The 23,980-nt window shown below is 43.4% G+C and overlaps 1 protein-coding gene across 1 annotated transcript; it reads right to left on the bottom strand.

Moving 5' to 3' along the window:
* Positions 1 to 9,255: 9,255 nt before the first annotated feature.
* On the bottom strand, positions 9,256 to 21,914 carry LOC148193521 (uncharacterized). Its single transcript, XM_088099442.1, has 4 exons — positions 21,845 to 21,914; positions 14,376 to 16,240; positions 13,269 to 14,342; positions 9,256 to 12,892 (listed from the first exon to the last, which is right to left on the bottom strand). The coding sequence occupies exons 1-4, from the start codon at positions 21,912 to 21,914 to the stop codon at positions 9,497 to 9,499; spliced, it is 6,405 nt and encodes a 2,134-aa protein (XP_087955568.1). The 3' UTR covers positions 9,256 to 9,496.
* Positions 21,915 to 23,980: the final 2,066 nt, after the last annotated feature.

The following is a 23,980-nucleotide window of genomic DNA, read 5'->3' as shown; positions in this document are numbered from 1 at the left end:
TGTGAACTTTTGGTGTGAACCCTAGTCGCATTGATGTGATTTTCAGCATCTTTTTACCTTGACATATTTGTGTCTTGTTTAGCTTTAGACAGATGGAATCTATGCTCTCCCAATATTTTTCCTCTGTGTTAATTGTTATCATCTGGTATGACTACTGTATGTTACCACTAAATTTTCATCTCGTAGCTACTGTTTTATTTAATTGAATGTTTGTTTTTTTATCTGTATGAGAATACAAGAAATGGTATGGTTGTGTCCCTGTTGGTTCACGAGACAGAGAAAGTAGCCACAGAATCTGTGGTCATAATATACAAGACACGACCCTGTTGGATTCACATTGAGAGCTACCATAAACCGTGTTAGCATTACCTGTTTGGATATGAATTCCAAGCTCACTAGTGCAGAACGGGCTATAGACGTCCGTTCTGTGGGTCTTTTGACGTCCGACCTCCAACGGACGTCTATGTGGGTGACGTCTATGTAGACGTCCGTTGTGTCAGGCCGGACGTCTATATAGACGTCCGTTGTGTCAGGCCGGACGTCTATATAGACGTCCGCTGTGTCTGTGAACCTCTCGGACGTCTATACACTACTGCAGAAAGGGCTTTATTAGACGGGTTATTTAGGGTTATTTACGGGTTATTTAGGATTACAGGGTTTGGACGTTTGTTTGTGCACTGCAACACGTCTGAAGCGTAGATTCGAAATGAAAATGAAGGGAGATGGAGGAGTAAACGACCTAAAACGTAGGCCAAAAACGTCGCCCAAGAACACGCTACAAACTGCACAAAAATGCACAGAAAACGACTTTTAATCGGTTCAAATGAAAGATATTTCATCACTGAACAATTTAATCGGAATAAAAGTAAGATTAAATGGTCCAAAACAGATAAAAACCAACCTGGAAATGCAAGGCGCAGAGGGAACTCTCACGGGTTCGCATAACTCCTCGCGGGTTCGCGTTTTGGTTAGTAAGTCCTTATTTTAAACGTCTTTTGAACGTCCGTCCCCCTTGGGGGACGGACGTTTAATATATATAGACGTCTGTCCCCCTCCAGGACGGACGTTCAAGAGGCTGACAGAGTAGTTGAACCAGTCAGCCCCTTGAACGTCCGTCCTGGAGGGGGACGGACGTCTATATATATTAAACGTCCGTCCCCCTCCAGGACGGACGTTCAAGGGGCTGACAGGTTCAACTACTCAGTCAGTCTCTTGAACGTCCGTCCTGGAGGGGGACGGACGTTTAATATATATAGACGTCCGTCCCCCTCCAGGACGGACGTTCAAGAGGCTGACAGAGTAGTTGAACCAGTCAGCCCCTTGAACGTCCGTCCTGGAGGGGGACGGACGTCTATATATATTAAACGTCCGTCCCCCTCCAGGACGGACATTCAAGGGGCTGACAGGTTCAACTACTCAGTCAGCCTCTTGAACGTCCGTCCTGGAGGGGGACGGACATTTAATATATATAAACGTTCGTCCCCCTCCAGGACGGACGTTCAAGGGGCTGACTGGTTCAACTACTCAGTCAGCCTCTTGAACGTCTGTCCTGGAGGGGGACGGACGTTTAATATATATCAACGTTCGTCCCCCTCCAGGATGGACGTTCAAGGGGCTGACTGGTTCAACTACTCTATCAGCCTCTTGAACGTCCGTCCTGGAGGGGGACGGATGTCTATATATATTAAACGTCCGTCCCCCTCCAGGACGGACGTTCAAGAGACTGACAGAGTAGTTGAACCTGTCAGCCTCTTGAACGTCCGTCCTGGAGGGGGACGGACGTTTAATATATATAGACGCCCGTCCCCCTCCAGGACGGACGTTCAAGGGGCTGACTGGTTCAACTACTCTGTCAGCCTCTTGAACGTCCGTCCTGGAGGGGGACGGACGTCTATATATATTAAACGTCCGTCCCCCTCCAGGACGGACGTTCAAGAGGCTGACAGAGTAGTTGAACCTGTCAACCCCTTGAACGTCCGTTAGAGGGGTCGGACGTCTACTGTATTATAGACGTCCGGCCCCGTCTAGGACGGACGTCTCCACACTCAATTATTTACATTTATGCCACCGGTCAATTATTTACGTTGGAGTTTTGGTGGACGGACGTCTATGAGGTGACGTTAAAGATCAATTTTGCACTAGTGGCTGCAACGTGTGAGCATCTTGTGATGCCGATATGCATGAGTATTTTACTATTATAATAAATGGTCTAGGGAGTTTAATATGATGGGTTATGTTGTTTAGGAGATAAGCATATGATAAAACAGAGACAAAATAACACATTGTTGCAGAAATGACACTTATTCTCACCTCACAGTTCAAAGCTAAAACAAGAATATTTTCAGCCGAGTATAAACAAAATGGTGTTAGTACATCTTTTTTTTGGACAAAATACTATGATTATTTATGTTCTAGATATGATAAATCAATAGGCATAACTTTACTAAACCTTTGAATTACCTTCCACTTATTTGCTGTTAGTTTTAACTTTGGTTGTGTTGTGTCAAAGTTAACATCCATGTTTTATCAGCATATATATATATATGTCGCAACCGGAATCGCGACGGGACGACGATCCAAAAAGGAACAGAGTTTAGAAAAGAGATTTTGGAGTCGCCACCATAGTTTATTATGGAAAACTACGGAAAAACCATAAAACGATAAAGCACGGTCCACGAAAACCAAAGATTGGGTTCGAGAGTCGGTTACGCGTGGGGAAGGTGTTAGCACCCCACAACGCCTGCCCTAAGGCAGTACCTTTAACTAAATGCACGAATATGATGTGATTTTCAAAATGTTTAACTATCCCCTAAAATAAAATTCTAAAATAAACAAAACATATTTTTTAGTTTTTTGGGCCCGACAAGGATTGACCTTGCTCCTACGTATTCTCATTCAAAATGAGAAATCAGGGTTACGTAGTTCTTTTAGAAAACTGCTTGAAAATTTGTTTGAAAATTGTTTAGAAAATTTTGTTTGGAAAATGATTATGGATAAATTTGGATTTTTGGGAAAGTGAACCTGACAAGGGCTAGCCTTGCTCCTACGTATCTCCACTCTTGATGGAGAATCAAGGATCACGTAGTTCTGGGTAGCAAGACTATTTGTTGTTTAAAATTGTTGATGTTTTCGGGTTTTTTTTTTTTGAAGATTTTATACCTTTTTTTTTGTATTTTGTTTAAGAAAGAGAAAAGGTTGTTAGCACAAGGACGATGCGTGCGATCACACATGTGCCTAAACCTTTAAAACATATTTTGTAATTTCAATTAAGAAAGAGAAAAGGTTTTCAGCACAAGGACGATGCGTGCGATCACACATGTGCCTAAACCTTTAAAACATATTTTTTGTAATTTCAATTAAGAAAGAGAAAAGAAAAGGTTTTTAGCACAAGGACGATGCGTGCGATCACACATGTGCCTAAACCTTTAAAACATATTTTTGGAATTTTAATTAAGAAAGGGAAAAGGTTTTAGCACAAGGACGATGCGTGCGATCACACATGTGCCTAAACCTTCAAAACATATTTTTTGTAATTTTAATTAAGAAAAAGAAAAGGTTCTCAGCACAAGGACGATGCGTGCGATCACACATGTGCCTAAACCTTTAAAACGTATTTTGATAAATTACCTTATTTAAATTGTAAATATTGCATTATTAAATATATATTTTAGAATAAGTAAATATGTAGAATAAGTAGATAGAACAAAATAAAATAATAAATAAAACTAAAAGAAATAAATAAAACAAATGAAGTAAGATAGACAAAATAGAATAAAATAAAATAATAAAAAACAAACAATTAAAAAAATAACGAGCGTTGGGGGAATCTGGACGGACGTTGGGAATGAAGTGAAATAACGAGCGTTCGTTGCGGGGATTTAACGAACGTTCGTTGAGAATGAGGAGGAGGTTGACGAGCGCTCGTTGGGGACGAGCGTTCGGTTTGGAGTTGAATGACGAGCGCTCGTTGGGACGAGCGTTCGTTGGGGACGAACGTTCGTTGGGAAAGGGTTGAATGACGAGCGCTCGTTAAGGACGAGCGTTCGGTTTGGAGTTGAATGACGAGCGCTCGCTGGGACGAGCGTTCGTTGCTGGCGTTGAATGACGAGCGCTCGTTGGGGACGAGCGTTCGGTTTGGAGTTGAACGTTCGTTGGGAAAGGGCTGAATGACGAGCGCTCGAGCGTTCGGTCAGGAGTTGAATGACGAGCGCTCGCTGGGACGAGCGTTCGTTGTTGGCGTTGAATGACGAGCGCTCGCTGGACGAGCGTTCGTTGGGGACGAACGTTCGTTGGGAAAGGGCTGAATGACGAGCGCTCGAGCGTTCGGTCAGGAGTTGAATGACGAGCGCTCGTTGGATCGAGCGTTCGTTGTTGGCGTTGAATGACGAGCGTTCGCGAGCGTTCGTTGTTGTCGTTGAATGACGAGCGTTCGCGAGCGTTCGTTGTTGGCGAGCGTTCGGTTGGGAGTTGGTCACCAAATGGTCCGTCCAAGAAGTGGACGGACAGACGTTCGTTGAGGAGGTAGGGGACGAACGTTCTAAAAAGGCTTAACGTGCGTTATTTATGGGCTTGGCCCACCCGGGTGATTTCTAACCTAGAATCTCCTAGGGGTTTGGCACCTTCCCTTCCATTCCTCACCCACTCAGATTCAAACACTCTCCCGTAAGCTCACTCCCACGACTCACACACTCTCCAGAGACCCAAGGTCTCTTACTCTCTTCGCGGGCTCGCCGCCGCCTACACCAGCGCCGGCCACCATCGCCTCAACCAGCACACGCCTTGGCCTCGCCGGCGACAACTCGCGCCACCAGCCCAACTGACGACCGCGGCGCCACTGCTTTCACTCCCTCGCTTCTCCCACACTAGCCTAGGGTTGAGGCTTTTCCACGCTGGGCACCTCCTGCCGCCGCCTCTGCCAGAGCCGGCCACCGTCGCCTCTAACCGGAGCGCGCTTCCTCACCGGCGCTACCTCCGTCACTTTCCTCCCTCTCCGTTCGAGGATTCTCTCGACTGCTAACCGTCCCTGCAACACCACCTTTCCCTCTCCTCTTCCCCTAATCTTCATCGTTTCTCCTTTTTATCTACTGATTGATTTGGCATTTGGTTTATTCATTCTTTGTTTTCCTTTCTTGGTGCTCCTGCTTACGCTATTATTTACGTGTTTTCCTGGATGCAAGTGAATGGATACTGGATTTTTTGTGTGTTGATTAGATTATGAGAAAATGATGAATGAAGCTGAGAACTGGATTCGTACTGGAAAGCGAATAGGATGTGAGAATTGGGAGTGGAAGGAAAAGGTGATTGGAAGGGTGTTGGTAGTAGCCGTGAGTGCCAAAACATGGCCGTGGGTGAATCTGGATGGTGAAAGGGGTATCCGACGAGTGAATGGAGGCAAATAGACTTATTATCTGAATGTGGTTGCTGCAATTGATTCTCTGGTTTTCTGGTTTTCAGGTGATGGGATACAGCAAAGCCATGTCTATGGTGTTGGAGTGGTGTTAGTGATGGAGTTCTACGTGATGGGGAAATGGTGGGTTCGAAGCTGGCCAAAGAATCTACGTTGGTGATGGATGAATGGAAAACAAGAAAACAAGGGTAACAGAACCAGACCAGACGTAACAGGCAAAGTAACCTCTCAATATAATTTCATGTTTAATTCAAACACCATCAGACAAACCAAACCAAGCATCATCAAATCAAATGCAAGCCAATAACAATACTATGATCCCAAGATTGTAACATTTACGCTAGTGACCAGCGAAGCTTGAAGCTTGAAGGATGAGGACTTACCTTTTACGTTTTCCCCTTGTAGGTTTGGATGGAACAAAAGAAAAGGAAACCACTTATGTGATAATGGCAGGAAGACAACAATGGGATTATGAAGGAGAAGATGCGTCGTGTAGTAGCTACAGTTGATGCTCGTGCTCCTTCTTCCCTCTGTTTTGCCACTCTTTTATTTCTTTCTTTCTAGCTTCTATATTCCTCTTCATTGTCTCTGTTCCAGTGATCCGTTCCTCCCCAAGACCCTCCTCTCTTTGCTGTGAAAAGCTCCCCTGGTCTCTCTGCTCTCTCTAAGTGTTTTTTGTGCCAATTCTCTGTGTCCGAATCCCGTACTGATTTCGTACGTAAAAACCAAAACGCTTCTGCCACCCCCGCCACTCTGCAGAAAACGGTTTCTTGCTTTTCTGTTCCCCACGTTCCAGCCAACCTCCCTTTCTTTTTCAAATCTTTTTCTTATATTTTTCCTTTACTTAATACTAAAATGAAAATAGAATAAAAATAAAAGCAATAACTAAATAGTAAAATTTTAAAATAAAAATAACGTAAGAAAAAAATATATACATATATATGGAGAAAAATAAGATAACATATAAAAATAGATAAAACAAAAATGACGATAATAATAAATAAAAACAAAAAAACAAATAATAATAAATAATAATAACAAACAAATAAACAAGTAACAATAAATAAATACAAGACAAAAACGAGAACAAAAATAAAGATACAAAGAAATAAATAATAGATTATAGTAAAGCCAAAAACGATCCGGACGAAATTTGGTATTGACAGCTGCCCCTCTTTACTTAGATTTTACTAGATAATATGACAAAGTGATGTTTTCATATTATATTGTAAAAGATAAGTAAAGATAAAAAATACTAATTTCGTCCGGATTTCTAAGGAAGCAAAATGAAGTAAAATGAACACGAAACATAAGTTAAACAAATCGATGAAGAATGTGAAATTGCAACATAAACGACCATTGCCGAGCAGAGGGCCCAAAATCACAGAAAAACTAGAGGCGCCAGACAAGACTGGGCTTAAAACGTCAAACCAAAACCGTGCCCGAGGGGAACGAGGTGTACAAACCTCGTGGAGGGTGTACAAACCCTGAATGAATGATGTGAGGTGTACTAACCTCGTGGAGGGTGTACAAACCCTGAACAAATGATGTGAGGTGTACTAACCTCTTGGGGGGTGTACAAACCCTGAACAAATGATGTGAGGTGTACTAACCTCGTGGAGGGTGTACAAACCCTATGGATGAATGATGTGAGGTGTACTAACCTCGTGGAGGGTGTACAAACCCTGAACAAATGATGTGAGGTGTACTAACCTCTTGGGGGGTGTACAAACCCTGAACAAATGATGTGAGGTGTACTAACCTCGTGGAGGGTGTACAAACCCTATGGATGAATGATGTGAGGTGTACTAACCTCGTGGAGGGTGTACAAACCCTGAACAAATGATGTGAGGTGTACTAACCTCTTGGAGGGTGTACAAACCCTGTGGATGAATGATGTGAGGTGTACTAACCTCGTGGAGGGTGTACAAACCCTATGGATGAATGATGTGAGGTGTACTAACCTCGTGGAGGGTGTACAAACCCTGTGGATGAATGATGTGAGGTGTACTAACCTCGTGGAGGGTGTACAAACCCTATGGATGAATGATGTGAGGTGTACTAACCTCGTGGAGGGTGTACAAACCCTATGGATGACTGTGTGTGAGGTGAGCTATCGTAGAAACAACTCTGGGATTCAGATTTTTTTTGAAGAAACATTGGTAGATACTGAGCAAAACATTAGAGAGATTTAGATATAAAGGTCTGCCAACCTTTTTCATCACTTCAATTTCCCCTTAAAAAATTTTTTGCTTTCTATGAAATGATGTTATGTTATGATGGTGCATGAATGCATATGAGCCATTGGTTTCGTTCCCTTCTTTTGCTCTCGCTTTCTCTTTCTTACACCTTTTTTTTTTTTTTTTTTTTTTTTTTTTTTTTTTTTTTTTGAAAATTCTATGCATGGAATCCGTCGTCGATGTTGACGTCAAACGCGATGTACGTTCGAAATGCATTCAGTCAAAATAATGGCAAGGAGCAGTGGGTTCTTTGATGCAAGGAAGCGAACGTAACTAGGGGTTCAAATTCCCTCTAGCACTAGCTTGAACCTGAAAAGGGTGCGGGAGATGAGTACGAAAGGCAGATGGTTGAATGACTACCTGTGGGTAAGGTTAGCATTTGAATTTTCTTACTTTGGGAGGTGTTATTAGTATCTACACACGCATGACCCGCAAGGGCTGCCCCAACTTTGTTGCGTATAGTAAACTCGATTTGGAGAATTGAAAGGTTCAGGTAGGAAGGATTGCCCCAATTTGGCGATTCTTGATTGACGGGGAGACTTCACATTTTTTGTCTTTTTTTTCTTTTTTTTTTTGTTTCATTTTCTTTCCTTCTTTTTTTTTTGTTCTTTTGAGTGATTGTGTCATTCACCACATCGTTTCGTTTCAGGGTTAAAATCGTGAGAAAGATTAGGACAAACAGTCTTCAGTCAGCGTGGACTTTTATTGGCTTGTACCGTGGCCTAAGGTCAAAGGGTTTTGAAAGAAATGGATAATGAAGGCTCAAATAAGTGTTTGGCGGTTAAATTGTTTCAACAAGAATCATTTGCAAGGTATCGAGTCGACTATCCTTAAAGATCTGAAACTTCGGGCATCCTTTTATTTTCATTGCTGTTTTTTTTCTTTCTTCCCCTTTTGGGTCGCTTGCTTCGTGGTCTCTGTTGTGTACTTCTTCGAGACTTTATATATTTTTTATTTCTTTTTTCCTTCTTTTTTTTTTTAGAAATCCCCTCCTTGATTTCGGATGCCCTTGATGTACCCTTTAGGTTGACATCGATGTGTTAATGATTCTTGTCGGGGGTGATGAAAACAAATATAATTTATGGCTCAAAAGGGGTGCAATTGGATAAACTTCTTTTAACGTTTGGATAAAGAAAAAATGGCCACACGTCACTCTGAATCTTTGCTTACCTTACTTTCTCGCGACCTTAGCCCTGGAATAAAACTCGGTAGTGGTTGACACATCGACTTCATTGTTTTTTTTTTCCTTTTTTTTTTATTTTTTATTTTTTTTTATCTCCCAATCAACAGATCGTTGGGGATGTGTACCATGATGAACACTGCCCCAGTATTGTATTCATGACAATCCTTTGTTTTAATGGGAAACAAAAAGGTTGAGGGTTCAAGTAGTATGAATGCAGATGCTCTAGCCGGAAAAGAACGATGGTTACCCCCGAAACCTTGCATCAGGAGAAGACCCAACTTTGGTATTTTCAGAATTTATTTTGCTTTTGCTTTTCGAAAACACTACGCCCTTGACAACCTCATTGACAACGAATTCAACATGTGTCTTTTCTTTTGCTTTCTTTTTTTTATTTCTTTCTATTATCTTTTTTTTTTAATTTTTACGACACCCACCAGGACCGAGCTAAGCCGACTGAATACCCGTGATGCTTTTATTGACATTCGTTCGATTATTTTCGTTTTCAATCCTCTTTATTTACCTAAACAGCTCAGCGCGACATGCAATAATTTCAGAAAGTATGAACAAAAATTTAATATGCGGTATTTATTGAATGAAAAACACAGATTACAACAATTTGAAAGGCAATGTTAATATTCGCTAACGGCAACCCTTATCACGGAATCATCATACATAGAACTTTTTGACCGCATCAGAATTAACCGGTAACGGTAATTCCTCCCCATCCATCCTTGTGAGAATTAGTGCCCCACCAGAGAATGCTTTCTTCACCACAAACGGCCCTTCATAGTTTGGGGTCCACTTGCCTCGACGATCTTTTTGGATGGGCAAAATCCTCTTCAACACCAGTTCGCCCTCATGAAACTCTCTCGGGTGCACCCTTTTGTCAAACGCCTTTTTCATTCTCCTTTGATACAGCTGTCCATGACACACTGCTGTTAACCTTTTCTCTTCGATAAGGTTGAGTTGGTCGAATCGGGTTTGAACCCACTCAGCTTCCTCTAACTTAGTTTCCATTAACACGCGTAAGGAGGGAATTTCGACCTCAAATGGAAGTACCGCTTCCATCCCATACACTAGCGAGAACGGCGTGGCCCCAGTTGATGTTCGTACTGATGTGCGGTATCCGTGCAGAGCGAAAGGAAGCATTTCGTGCCAGTCCTTGTAGGTGACCACCATCTTCTGCACAATCTTCTTGATGTTCTTGTTAGCAGCCTCTACTGCCCCATTCATCTTTGGACGATAAGGAGAGGAATTATGGTGGTGAATTTTGAATTCCTCACATAACTCCGCCATCATCTGATTGTTCAGGTTGGTAGCGTTATCAGTGATGATCTTGTTAGGTAGCCCATACCTACAGATCAACTCCTTCCTTATGAATCTAACCACAACCTTTCTAGTCACGTTGGCATACGAAGCAGCCTCAACCCACTTGGTGAAATAGTCGATTGCGACTAGTATGAAGCGATGTCCATTTGACGCTTTTGGTTCTATAGCTCCGATGACATCTATTCCCCACATCGAAAATGGCCATGGTGCAGACAGTACGTTCAGAGTAGTGGGTGGCACATTGATATTATCTGCATATATCTGACATTTCTCACACTTTCTCACGTGTATGCAACAATCGTTTTCCATGGTCAACCAGAAGTAACCAGCTCTTAAGATCTTCCTAGCCATCGAATGTCCATTCATGTGTGTACCAAATGTACCTTCGTGCACTTCTTTCAATATCAACTCGGCTTCCTTTGCATCCACACATCTGAGGAGGACCATGTCATGGTTTCTCTTGTATAAAACATCCCCACTTAAGATGAAACTGCCGGCCAACCTTCTTAGTGCTCTTTTATCGTTTTCAGACGCATCCTCAGGGTATTCTCGGGTTTTAAGATAACGCTTGATATCAAAGTACCAAGGCTTACCGTCTAACTCCTCCTCGATGAAGTGGCAATATGCGGGCTCTGCATGGCTTTTCATTTTGATTTTTGGTAATTCTGCATCTTGATCAACCTCAAACATTGACGACAAGGTGGCCAGTGAGTCTGCTAATTGATTATCTTCTCGAGGTATATGGTTAAATGTGATGGAATCGAAATACTCCATTAATCCCCTGATGTAAGCTTGGTAGGGAATTAATTTTGTATCCCTAGTTTCCCATTCTCCTTTCAGTTGATGGATGACCAAAGCCGAATCTCCATACACATCCAGAATTTTTGCCTTAGACTCAATTGCTGCTCGAATACCCATAGCACAGGCTTCATATTCAGCGATGTTATTTGTGCAGCTAAAACACAACCTTGCCGTCATTGGTATATACTGACGCTCTGGGGAGATAAGCACTGCCCCTATTCCATGTCCCATCACATTCGAGGCTCCGTCGAATAACACCGTCCACGCTTTTTCGTTTCGGTCTTCTTTGTTCTCTTCGAATAGAGCCATGATATCCTCATCAGGAAATTCAGGTTGCATTGGTTGATAATCACAAAGGGGTTGATGAGCCAGGTATTCTGCTAGTGCGCTACCCTTGACAGATTTCTGAGTGACATATACGATGTCGTACTCTGACAATAGCATCTGCCATCGAGCTATCCTTCCAGTAAGGGCAGGCTTTTCAAAAATATACTTGATAGGATCCATCTTGGATATCAACCACGTGGAATGACTCAACATGTATTGCCTTAAACGATGAGCGGCCCATGCCAATGCGCAGCAAGTCCGCTCTAACGATGAATATCGTTGTTCGCAGTCTGTGAACTTCTTGCTCAAGTAATATATAGCGTGCTCTCTTTTGCCATCCTCATCATGCTGACCCAACACACAACCCATTGACTCGTCCAATACAGTCAAATACAAAATGAGTGGCCTTTCGGGTTCTGGTGGACGTAATACAGGAGGGTTTTGTAAGTATTGTTTGACTCTCTCAAAAGCGGCCTGACAATCCTCATTCCACACCACAGCCTGATTCTTTCGTAACAACTCGAACAGTGGTTCACAAGTAGCAGTTAAGTGGGAGATGAATCTAGCAATGTAATTCAATCTACCCAAAAACCCTCGAACTTCTTTTTCCGTTTTAGGCGCAGGCATTTCCATTATCGCTCGCACTTTATCTGGATCCACCTCTATCCCCCTCTGGCTGACAATAAAGCCCAACAATTTCCCGGATTTCACTCCAAATGTACATTTGGCGGGATTCAGCCTAAGCTTATACTTCCTCAATCTCTCGAATAACTTTCTCAAGTTGAGGACGTGTTCTTCTTCTGATTCGGACTTCGCGATCATGTCGTCCACATAAACTTCAATCTCCTTGTGCATCATATCATGGAAAAGTGCCACCATCGCCCTTTGATATGTTGCCCCAGCATTCTTGAGTCCAAAAGACATCACTTTATAACAAAATGTGCCCCACAATGTAATAAAAGTAGTCTTTTCCATATCTTCTGGCGCCATCTTGATCTGGTTATACCCCGAAAAACCATCCATGAACGAAAACAGTGAATACTTGGCTGTATTATCAACCAGGGTGTCGATGTGTGGTAATGGGAAATTGTCCTTTGGGCTTGCGCGATTCAAATCTCGATAATCGACACACATCCGAACTTTACCATCCTTCTTAGGCACCGGTACAATGTTTGCTACCCATTCTGGGTATCTCGCCACAGCTAGAAACCCTGCATCGAATTGCTTCTGTACCTCCTCCTTGATCTTCAAGGACATTTCCGGTTTCATCCTTCTTAGCTTTTGCTTTACCGGTGGGCATTCCGGCTTGAGTGGGAGCTTGTGTTGTACAATATCTGTATCGAGGCCTGGCATGTCATTGTAAGACCAAGCAAACACATCCCTGAACTCCCTCAATAAGTCACGCAATTTTTCCTTCACTTCTGCTTTCATGGCTGTACCGATCTTCACCTCCTTTACCTCATCCCCATTCCCTAAATTGAGTACTTCAACATCTTCCTGGTGAGGTTTCATCTCCTTACACTCTTGTTCCACTAGTCTCAACAGTTCAGGAGGGGGTTCCGGGTCATCATCACAATCATCTTCCGTATTATTGACGGGGTGCCCAAAATCAGGAATATCAACATAATTACTTTCAAAACATTCATTGTCATATCTGCATTATTTGAGTTTATGAAAAGGAAATAAATAAACGAAAAACGACGAGGAATGCAAAATGATGATAAAACACAAACAAACACACTTTGATTATCGCGCTGAGCATAACAAACTAAAAACGTCAACCCGTAAGTCATGAATCCTAAAGCCCCGGGTAAAGCTATAGGATTAATTAAAGTTATTACATCTTATTCAAATTAAGCATCACGGGCAAATCCAGCATCTTCCAGTTGTCGAGTCGTGCATCCGGGGAGCAGGCCCACACGAAACTGGAACCTTCCGATCCATCTTCATCTCCCACAGCTGCTATGTGGCCAGTGTTAACCCAACCAGCACTGCGAAAGCTCTCCTTGAGGTCACCGATACGAATTCTTCCCACTTTGGGCTCCCGTCTTTCCATCCGAGCCAGACTGCGCTCCCTCCTTTCTTCTATCAGCCTTCTCCTATCCTCCTTGGTGGGCTTGTATCCCAGGCCATACCTATTCTTGTTCTCGACGACCTCCAGAGGGAATGCTCGCCCCTGTCCATACCTACCCAAACCTTTCCCATGCATGTAACCTTCTTTTATCATGACTTTGGCCATCATGATAGAAGCACGCGACAGATGTGGACTGATCGCGAATGGCTCCACGTAGGTGTTTCCCACGATCTCCAGAGATTGGAAAGTTGCCTCGAGAGCTTCCTCGGCTACTTCAATATAACGGGAGGATGATGGTCCGCTCACAAGGAGGTCCTCCTCTCCTGATACTATCACCAGCTTATCTCCCATAACATATTTCAGCTTTTGGTGTAGTGTGGAAGGCACAACTCCTGCAGAATGGATCCACGGGCGACCCAACAAACAGCTATAAGCCGGGAGGATATCCATAACTTGAAAGGTCACTTGAAAGACACAAGGACCGACTTGAACGGGCAATTCAATTTCTCCCATCACTACCCTTTTACTGCCGTCAAATGCCCTCACAATCATAGAGCTCGGCTTCATATGCATTCCATCATAGGGGAGTTTCTCCAATGTCGTTTTTGGCATGACGTTCAGAGAGGAGCCATTGTCCACCAAGACACGTGCTATAACGTGATCTAAACATTTCACAGAGACATGAAGAGCCTTGTTATGCCCTCTCCCCTCAGTGGGTATCTCCTCATCAGTGAAGGTGAGGTAATTATTAGCAACGATGTTGCCAACAATGCCCTCGAACTTGTTCAGAGAAATACCTTGTTCTACATGAGCTTCACTGAGTATCTTCATCAACAACTTTCGGTGCGAGGCAGAGTGCATGAGTAATTCTAGCAAGGAGATCCGGGCAGGCATGCGATTCAACTGTTCCACCACTTTGTACTCACTCTGTTGTATGAACTTTAGGAATTCACCAACTTCTTCTTCAGATATTTCCCTCTTCTCCTCTGTGTTGGGGGTCTCCTCGGCTTCCACGTTCTTCCCCCTCAAGAACTCCTTTGCTTTTGCAGCCATTGTTGCTTCCCTATCATTGGTTCTTTCTCTCGCCAATTCTGGTGGTGTAAAGATTCGACCACTTCTGGTCATTCCACCAATGCCTGATATGTTTTCCACAGTCGGATTTGCATATTCTCCCTCATCTAATGCAGTTGCCCCATATCTCCATGGGACGGCTTTCTCGTTCTTATAAGGGAAAGGAGTTGGCACTCGGATGACCACAGACGGATTTCCTTCAGTTACCAGTGCAGGGGTGGTCCTAGTAAAATGGATCACCAAAGGTTCGGGTAGAGTCATATCAGATTCTCCACTAATTTGTGCAAATACTTCCTCCTCTCTGACCTTGCGGCACACTTGCATCAGATTTCTATCAAGTAAGTCTTGTAGAAAAATCTCAAATTCCATACATTCCTCAATAGAGTGCCCGGCCTCCGGATGGAGTGCGCACGTTACACCCAGATCATAATCGCCCTTCACTAGGCCCTTCTTCAACAAAGCTTCAAAGATAAACCTCCTAGAACTTCGGATTTCGCCCACATCTCTTATCAGATCATGGTTTCCAACCTCGACGGCGTTCGTCGAGGAACTCCCGTGCCCGGACAATGGATTAGTATTGACGTTGGGCTGGTCCTCTTGAAACTTTAACCAACCCGAATCTATCAGAGCCTGAACTTTGTATTTGAGAGCCATACATCCTTCGGTCGAGTGGCCAATGCCTCCTGCATGATAACTACACCTGGCATTTGCGTCATAACCCCTAGGGTACGGCGGCTGTACAGGCTTCATCGGGCAAATGGCGACCAGACCCTTTTTGACTAGGTTCGGTAACAATTCAGTGTAGGTCATAGGGATCGGGGTGAACCTAACAAATTGATTTCCCCTTGGGTTGTTGTTGTGACCCACATTCAGATTTGGGCCCATGTTTGCGGCCGGTCTTGGAGCTTCGGTTGGGATACGCTGCGGTGGATAATACGCTTGTTGTTGTTGAGGCCTAGCTTGGTGAGCAAACGTGGTGTTAGCAGCGTAAGGAGGTGGGTTTAAGTATGGTCGATAATTAGGATTGGGAGCTCGTCCTCTCCATACAGGCATTACCGACGCAGCATGTACCTCCCCCTCTTTTTTCTTCCCCTGATTGAAACTGGGCTTTTTGTAGTTTGTAGCTGCAGGTGGGCCATAGGCTATCTTCCCATTTTTCAATCCAATTTCTATCCTCTCACCAATGATGATGGTGTCAGCAAAATTGACAGATACATTCCCCACCATATGCTCATAAAATGGCGGCTGGAGTGTGTTTACGAACATCGACACCATCTCCTTATCAAACAACGGCGGCTCAACTTGCGCAGCCAACTCTCTCCATCGCTGGGCGTACTCTTTGAAAGTTTCATTGTCCTTTTTTGTCATATTCTGCAGCTGCAGACGGTCCGGAGCAACATGAGTATTGTATACATATTGTTTCACGAAGGCGTCAGCTAGATCCGCCCAACAACGAATTCGGTGTGGCTCCAAGTGGGTGTACCAGTTCAATGCCACCCCAGCCAAACTTTCCTGGAAAACGTGGATGAGTAGCTGCTCATCATGAGCATACGCAGCCATCTTTCTGCAGTACATGGTCACATGGCTTTTAGGGCAAGTGTTACCCCTATATTTTTCAAACTCCGGCGCCTTGAACTTAGGCGGGATTTTCAAGCCCGGAACCAAACTCAATCGGGCCGCATCTCCAAACCCGTAGCTCTCAACTCCTTCAACAGCTCTCAACCTCGCCTCCAGACTTTCCAACCTACCCGTAGCTCCAACGAGGCTACCGAATCCCCCAACCACCGTGGCGTGTGGTGCAGCTTCGGCTGAAAAATCCTCCCTAGCAACCACAGGCGGTACTGGGGTCACCCGAATTCCATCAGTGGTGTTGGTCTCATTCATTCCCGTGCCCACCATGGGAGCCGACACTAAGACAGGTCCCTGAGTGCCGATTGGTGGTATATTGACAGTCGCGGGAAACGAGAATGAAGCGTGCTCAGCTTCTGAGTATTCTCCTACAGGAGGAGCGTAACCCGGAGGTAAACCATACAGTGGGAAAGGAACTGATTGGCTCGCAGCGTTGAACATTGGGGGATAAGGGTGAGCATTCCCCTCAACATGCGCAGATGAAGACTCTCCAGTAGTCTTCATGGATTCAAGCGCCGCCAAGATCTGGCCGATCTGGTCCTTCAATTGGCCAACATCCGCTTTGAGAGACTCTTGTGACTCCTCCCAGCTTGCCATGGCTTTTGAATTTGCCCGGGTCCGGTAGGGATGTCGTGGAAATTTGGTCGTCGTTTTTTCTCACGCGTACTGCTTTATTATTTTAATTAATTAGATGGAAATGAAACATGCTGAACAAAAGAAAATATGATGCATGCTAGTAATAGGGGGAAATCACAAGATTGTAATGACATCATTGATGGAAATTAACACAAGCAGATGCTAAACAACATCCCACACCTTTCATTTAAAAGGAAACAAGTTCATTACATTTCTTAAAGGAAACAAACCATAAAGATCCCTAAATACATCAATTCCTATCCCGAGTGATGAGGGATTTCATCTCATCTATCAGCCGTTTACAGTGATTAATAAAAAGCTCTATTTCTACTGGTGGGCTATAAAAGTGGGTACTCGCTTCAGCTTCCGACACCATTCTGGGAATGTCTTCAATTGCCCCATTTGCCAAAGCAGCCAACTGAGAGAAGCTTTCCTTCCAATGCTTTACGGCCGTTTCTTGCTCTGCGATGTGCTCTTTCATCCGCTTTATCAAGGCCTGATGCCTTTCTTCAAATTCCATCGACCTCCATCGCTCCTCCTGTTCCTCGATGTAATCCTCCATCTGCTTTAACATGGCTCGATATTCCCCTTCAGCCTCTGCCAGCTTCCAGCGCTCCTGATTCAACTCCGCTTCAAATGATGTAGCCATTTCCTTCATTTGATGCCCCGATTCTTGTACTTGGACTTGCGCTTCCCTTAGTCTTTTTAGGGCTTCCCTTTTATCCCTCTTGGCTTCTTCATAGAGTTGTTTCCACTGTCTGCCCTCTTCTAGAGCCACATTCTTCTCATTCACCCTCATGGATAACTCCTTACTCGCGGCCGCAAGATCCTGTTTTACTCGGAACGTATAATCTCTCTCTGCCTTCTGGCTTTTGACAATGTTTTCATAAGCCTGTGACTTTTCTTCGTTATCATTCCTCATATCCACAAAATCATTGCGAGCTCTCTGTAATTCATTTTCCAACCTAGCATTCCTCACCCTCAATTTCTCCACCTCAGCCTTCAGCTGTTTCACCTCTTCACTTTCTGGGGCTTGGGATGTTCCTTCACTCGCCGATTGATCATTGATGGGCTTGAAAGGCAACTTGACTTCTCTTACCCTCTCCATAACCCAGGTATGATAACTAACCCTGCTATCCATCACTCCACTCCTCAGGTCCTTCTCTGCTCGCACCACATTTTCCCAGGCACTTCTGACTCTCCTCAACATTTCAGTACAATGTCCGTCCTCATAGTAGATGAAGAAGGCTGTGAGATAATCTGGTGAAGGCGCTCCCTTCATAGGATATCCGAACTGTCTCTGGACCAAAATAGGGTTGTAGTTAATACAATACCTAGCGCCTATGAGAGGTATGTTAGGGAAGTTGCCACAATGTTGGATAGATGGTTTAGTCTCAAGCCAAGGAAGGCGCCATTTTACGTTTCCCTCTCTCAAACCGGCAAAGAAAAGAGCCCACCCATTACCTCCTTGATGCGACAGATTCTCAGGTGAACTTCTAACATCGACTACCCCCTTAAATACTCGTGCCGTCATCCACGCATATAACGCCGGCAAACAACAAAGAATCCTCTTCCCTTTTCTCTCCTGGCAAAAACTCATAGTCCCATACACATCTGCGAGGACTGCTGTTACGGGGTTTTCTGATCTCGTCTTTTTTGCCACGAAGACATCAATAGCAGTGTAATCTACAAAGTCTTCCAGCTTGGGAAACAGGACAATGCCAAACACAGTGAGGGCTAGTACATCCATAAAGGTCTCCCATTCTTCCCTATCCCCCAGGTCGTGCAAATATTGTTCAAGGTAACCTTGTGTCAGCCCCCGAATTTGATGTCTCGTTATCAACCGGTTCTCCAATTCATTGGGCTGTAATTTCATTATAACAGCAAGGGTAGAAACAGAGGCATGATGCTCCAAGTGCTGATATGGCTTGGTACCCTCTAATGGCAAACCCAGAATATGCTCAAATTCTTCTACGGTTGGCGCCAGCTGGAAGTCCTGGAAGGTGAAACATCTCAGGGGAGAATCATAATACTGAGCTAGAGCTGTAATAGCGGGCAACTGTACTTTCACCTCCATTAAACTCAACAAATTCCCATATTTCCTCCCGAAGGCTTCTCTCTGTATGGTCTTGAGTCTTCGGCCTAAATTTATCAACCCGGTCAAATTTCCAACATGTGTCCTTAGGCTAGACTTCTTTCTTAAAATGGCGGAGTTGGTATGCAGTGTAGCATCAGATCTGGTGTCAACATCCATCTCGTGTGAAGTCAAGTGTATACCTGTGATTTCCCCTAAAACCAACATGTTACTAAATGATGCATGAATATGATGCATGATAATAAAACAACACGATGAATCAAATGCATGCATGGTATGAAAATGCAATAACATAATTTTTGAAAGAGAACGAACAGCGTGAGGATTACAAGAATACACGTTTCTCCCTTTGTGCCCTAATAAAGGTTCAATGGCTTGGATTCGATGTCAAGTATATGCAATCTCACAAGGATGGTCTCCTGAACCTAGAGGTCAATGGTCACTAGAGCTATGGCCCCCTTCATAGCATCTCCACAACAGTCGAGTAATCAACTAGATGAGGAGACACAAGTGAAGAGAACAAACTCTAGCTGGAGTTCTCACGATAGCCAGACAGGAAGTACATCCCAGAATGACACCGCTACACAACTCCTCTAATTCTAAGTTGCGCTCAGACCCGGGTATAGGGCCCCACTCATGATATGCACAAAGTGTGTGTGTGAAGGGAGAATGCAATGCATACCCAAACCCTCACCTGCAAAACAACCAGAAAATATTCCCAGGCAGATATAAACATGTTTTCTACCCTAGGGTTCCATATTCAACAATTCACATGCAGTTATTCCAACTATCAGACACAGATAAAGAAAAGACAACAGGGGAAGAAAAACACAAAGAAAAATCATGTCAAATTCGCGCATCTAATTAAATGGCCTGACTCTCGATCTCCCCAGTGGAGTCGCCATCTGTCGCAACCGGAATCGCGACGGGACGACGATCCAAAAAGGAACAGAGTTTAGAAAAGAGATTTTGGAGTCGCCACCATAGTTTATTATGGAAAACTACGGAAAAACCATAAAACGATAAAGCACGGTCCACGAAAACCAAAGATTGGGTTCGGGAGTCGGTTACGCGTGGGGAAGGTGTTAGCACCCCACAACGCCTGCCCTAAGGCAGTACCTTTAACTAAATGCACGAATATGATGTGATTTTCAAGATGTTTAACTATCCCCTAAAATAAAATTCTAAAATAAACAAAACATATTTTTTAGTTTTTTGGGCCCGACAAGGATTGACCTTGCTCCTACGTATTCTCATTCAAAATGAGAAATCAGGGTTACGTAGTTCTTTTAGAAAACTGCTTGAAAATTTGTTTGAAAATTGTTTAGAAAATTTTGTTTGGAAAATGATTATGGATAAATTTGGATTTTTGGGAAAGTGAACCTGACAAGGGCTAGCCTTGCTCCTACGTATCTCCACTCTTGATGGAGAATCAAGGATCACGTAGTTCTGGGTAGCAAGACTATTTGTTGTTTAAAATTGTTGATGTTTTCGGGTTTTTTTTTTTTTGAAGATTTTATACCTTTTTTTTTGTATTTTGTTTAAGAAAGAGAAAAGGTTGTTAGCACAAGGACGATGCGTGCGATCACACATGTGCCTAAACCTTTAAAACATATTTTGTAATTTCAATTAAGAAAGAGAAAAGGTTTTCAGCACAAGGACGATGCGTGCGATCACACATGTGCCTAAACCTTTAAAACATATTTTTTGTAATTTCAATTAAGAAAGAGAAAAGAAAAGGTTTTTAGCACAAGGACGATGCGTGCGATCACACATGTGCCTAAACCTTTAAAACATATTTTTGGAATTTTAATTAAGAAAGGGAAAAGGTTTTAGCACAAGGACGATGCGTGCGATCACACATGTGCCTAAACCTTCAAAACATATTTTTTGTAATTTTAATTAAGAAAAAGAAAAGGTTCTCAGCACAAGGACGATGCGTGCGATCACACATGTGCCTAAACCTTTAAAACGTATTTTGATAAATTACCTTATTTAAATTGTAAATATTGCATTATTAAATATATATTTTAGAATAAGTAAATATGTAGAATAAGTAGATAGAACAAAATAAAATAATAAATAAAACTAAAAGAAATAAATAAAACAAATGAAGTAAGATAGACAAAATAGAATAAAATAAAATAATAAAAAACAAACAATTAAAAAAATAACGAGCGTTGGGGGAATCTGGACGGAGGTTGGGAATGAAGTGAAATAACGAGCGTTCGTTGCGGGGATTTAACGAACGTTCGTTGAGAATGAGGAGGAGGTTGACGAGCGCTCGTTGGGGACGAGCGTTCGGTTTGGAGTTGAATGACGAGCGCTCGTTGGGACGAGCGTTCGTTGGGGACGAACGTTCGTTGGGAAAGGGTTGAATGACGAGCGCTCGTTAAGGACGAGCGTTCGGTTTGGAGTTGAATGACGAGCGCTCGCTGGGACGAGTGTTCGTTGCTGGCGTTGAATGACGAGCGCTCGTTGGGGACGAGCGTTCGGTTTGGAGTTGAACGTTCGTTGGGAAAGGGCTGAATGACGAGCGCTCGAGCGTTCGGTCAGGAGTTGAATGACGAGCGCTCGCTGGGACGAGCGTTCGTTGTTGGCGTTGAATGACGAGCGCTCGCTGGACGAGCGTTCGTTGGGGACGAACGTTCGTTGGGAAAGGGCTGAATGACGAGCGCTCGAGCGTTCGGTCAGGAGTTGAATGACGAGCGCTCGTTGGATCGAGCGTTCGTTGTTGGCGTTGAATGACGAGCGTTCGCGAGCGTTCGTTGTTGTCGTTGAATGACGAGCGTTCGCGAGCGTTCGTTGTTGGCGAGCGTTCGGTTGGGAGTTGGTCACCAAATGGTCCGTCCAAGAAGTGGACGGACAGACGTTCGTTGAGGAGGTAGGGGACGAACGTTCTAAAAAGGCTTAACGTGCGTTATTTATGGGCTTGGCCCACCCGGGTGATTTCTAACCTAGAATCTCCTAGGGGTTTGGCACCTTCCCTTCCATTCCTCACCCACTCAGATTCAAACACTCTCCCGTAAGCTCACTCCCACGACTCACACACTCTCCAGAGACCCAAGGTCTCTTACTCTCTTCGCGGGCTCGCCGCCGCCTACACCAGCGCCGGCCACCATCGCCTCAACCAGCACACGCCTTGGCCTCGCCGGCGACAACTCGCGCCACCAGCCCAACTGACGACCGCGGCGCCACTGCTTTCACTCCCTCGCTTCTCCCACACTAGCCTAGGGTTGAGGCTTTTCCACACTGGGCACCTCCTGCCGCCGCCTCTGCCAGAGCCGGCCACCGTCGCCTCTAACCGGAGCGCGCTTCCTCACCGGCGCTACCTCCGTCACTTTCCTCCCTCTCCGTTCGAGGATTCTCTCGACTGCTAACCGTCCCTGCAACACCACCTTTCCCTCTCCTCTTCCCCTAATCTTCATCGTTTCTCCTTTCTATCTACTGATTGATTTGGCATTTGGTTTATTCATTCTTTGTTTTCCTATCTTGGTGCTCCTGCTTACGCTATTATTTACGTGTTTTCCTGGATGCAAGTGAATGGATACTGGATTTTTTGTGTGTTGATTAGATTATGAGAAAATGATGAATGAAGCTGAGAACTGGATTCGTACTGGAAAGCGAATAGGATGTGAGAATTGGGAGTGGAAGGAAAAGGTGATTGGAAGGGTGTTGGTAGTAGCCGTGAGTGCCAAAACATGGCCGTGGGTGAATCTGGATGGTGAAAGGGGTATCCGACGAGTGAATGGAGGCAAATAGACTTATTATCTGAATGTGGTTGCTGCAATTGATTCTCTGGTTTTCTGGTTTTCAGGTGATGGGATACAGCAAAGCCATGTCTATGGTGTTGGAGTGGTGTTAGTGATGGAGTTCTACGTGATGGGGAAATGGTGGGTTCGAAGCTGGCCAAAGAATCTACGTTGGTGATGGATGAATGGAAAACAAGAAAACAAGGGTAACAGAACCAGACCAGACGTAACAGGCAAAGTAACCTCTCAATATAATTTCATGTTTAATTCAAACACCATCAGACAAACCAAACCAAGCATCATCAAATCAAATGCAAGCCAATAACAATACTATGATCCCAAGATTGTAACATTTACGCTAGTGACCAGCGAAGCTTGAAGCTTGAAGGATGAGGACTTACCTTTTACGTTTTCCCCTTGTAGGTTTGGATGGAACAAAAGAAAAGGAAACCACTTATGTGATAATGGCAGGAAGACAACAATGGGATTATGAAGGAGAAGATGCGTCGTGTAGTAGCTACAGTTGATGCTCGTGCTCCTTCTTCCCTCTGTTTTGCCACTCTTTTATTTCTTTCTTTCTAGCTTCTATATTCCTCTTCATTGTCTCTGTTCCAGTGATCCGTTCCTCCCCAAGACCCTCCTCTCTTTGCTGTGAAAAGCTCCCCTGGTCTCTCTGCTCTCTCTAAGTGTTTTTTGTGCCAATTCTCTGTGTCCGAATCCCGTACTGATTTCGTACGTAAAAACCAAAACGCTTCTGCCACCCCCGCCACTCTGCAGAAAACGGTTTCTTGCTTTTCTGTTCCCCACGTTCCAGCCAACCTCCCTTTCTTTTTCAAATCTTTTTCTTATATTTTTCCTTTACTTAATACTAAAATGAAAATAGAATAAAAATAAAAGCAATAACTAAATAGTAAAATTTTAAAATAAAAATAACGTAAGAAAAAAATATATACATATATATGGAGAAAAATAAGATAACATATAAAAATAGATAAAACAAAAATGACGATAATAATAAATAAAAACAAAAAAACAAATAATAATAAATAATAATAACAAACAAATAAACAAGTAACAATAAATAAATACAAGACAAAAACGAGAACAAAAATAAAGATACAAAGAAATAAATAATAGATTATAGTAAAGCCAAAAACGATCCGGACGAAATTTGGTATTGACAATATATATATATATATATATATATATATATATATATATATATATATATATATATATATATATATATATATATATATATATATATATATATATATATATATTGGAACAATTGGGTGCCGCAACCTTTATACAAAAAATATTTACATGGTTTCCTGCTTTAGGTATCCAAAAGCATGATTAAAACCTCTATTTGATATCAAAATATCCCTATCTTATACTCATCTAGTCTATTCTTGATATATACATGAAAACAG

The sequence above is a fragment of the Vigna umbellata genome, chromosome 9 (genome assembly GCF_029865625.1).
Source record: "Vigna umbellata cultivar VRB3 chromosome 9, Vumbellata_1.0, whole genome shotgun sequence".
NCBI lineage: Eukaryota > Viridiplantae > Streptophyta > Magnoliopsida > Fabales > Fabaceae > Vigna > Vigna umbellata.
The sequence above is the reverse complement of the archived record's forward strand: the minus strand, read 5'-3'. Positions and strand labels throughout refer to the sequence as shown.

Excerpts from the sequence above, each read along its gene's own strand:
- LOC148193521 (XM_088099442.1), bottom strand. The coding sequence starts at position 21,914 with ATGGTGGCCGGCGCTGGTGTAGGCGGCGGCGAGCCCGCGAAGAGAGTA. Across the intron at positions 14,343-14,375 it reads AGTTCTTGAGGGGGAAGAAC|AAGAGGGAAATATCTGAAGA; the intron begins GTGGAAGCCGAG and ends AACACAGAGGAG. Across the intron at positions 12,893-13,268 it reads GCTTTCGCAGTGCTGGTTGG|GGGCACCCCGTCAATAATAC; the intron begins GTTAACACTGGC and ends ATTCCTGATTTT.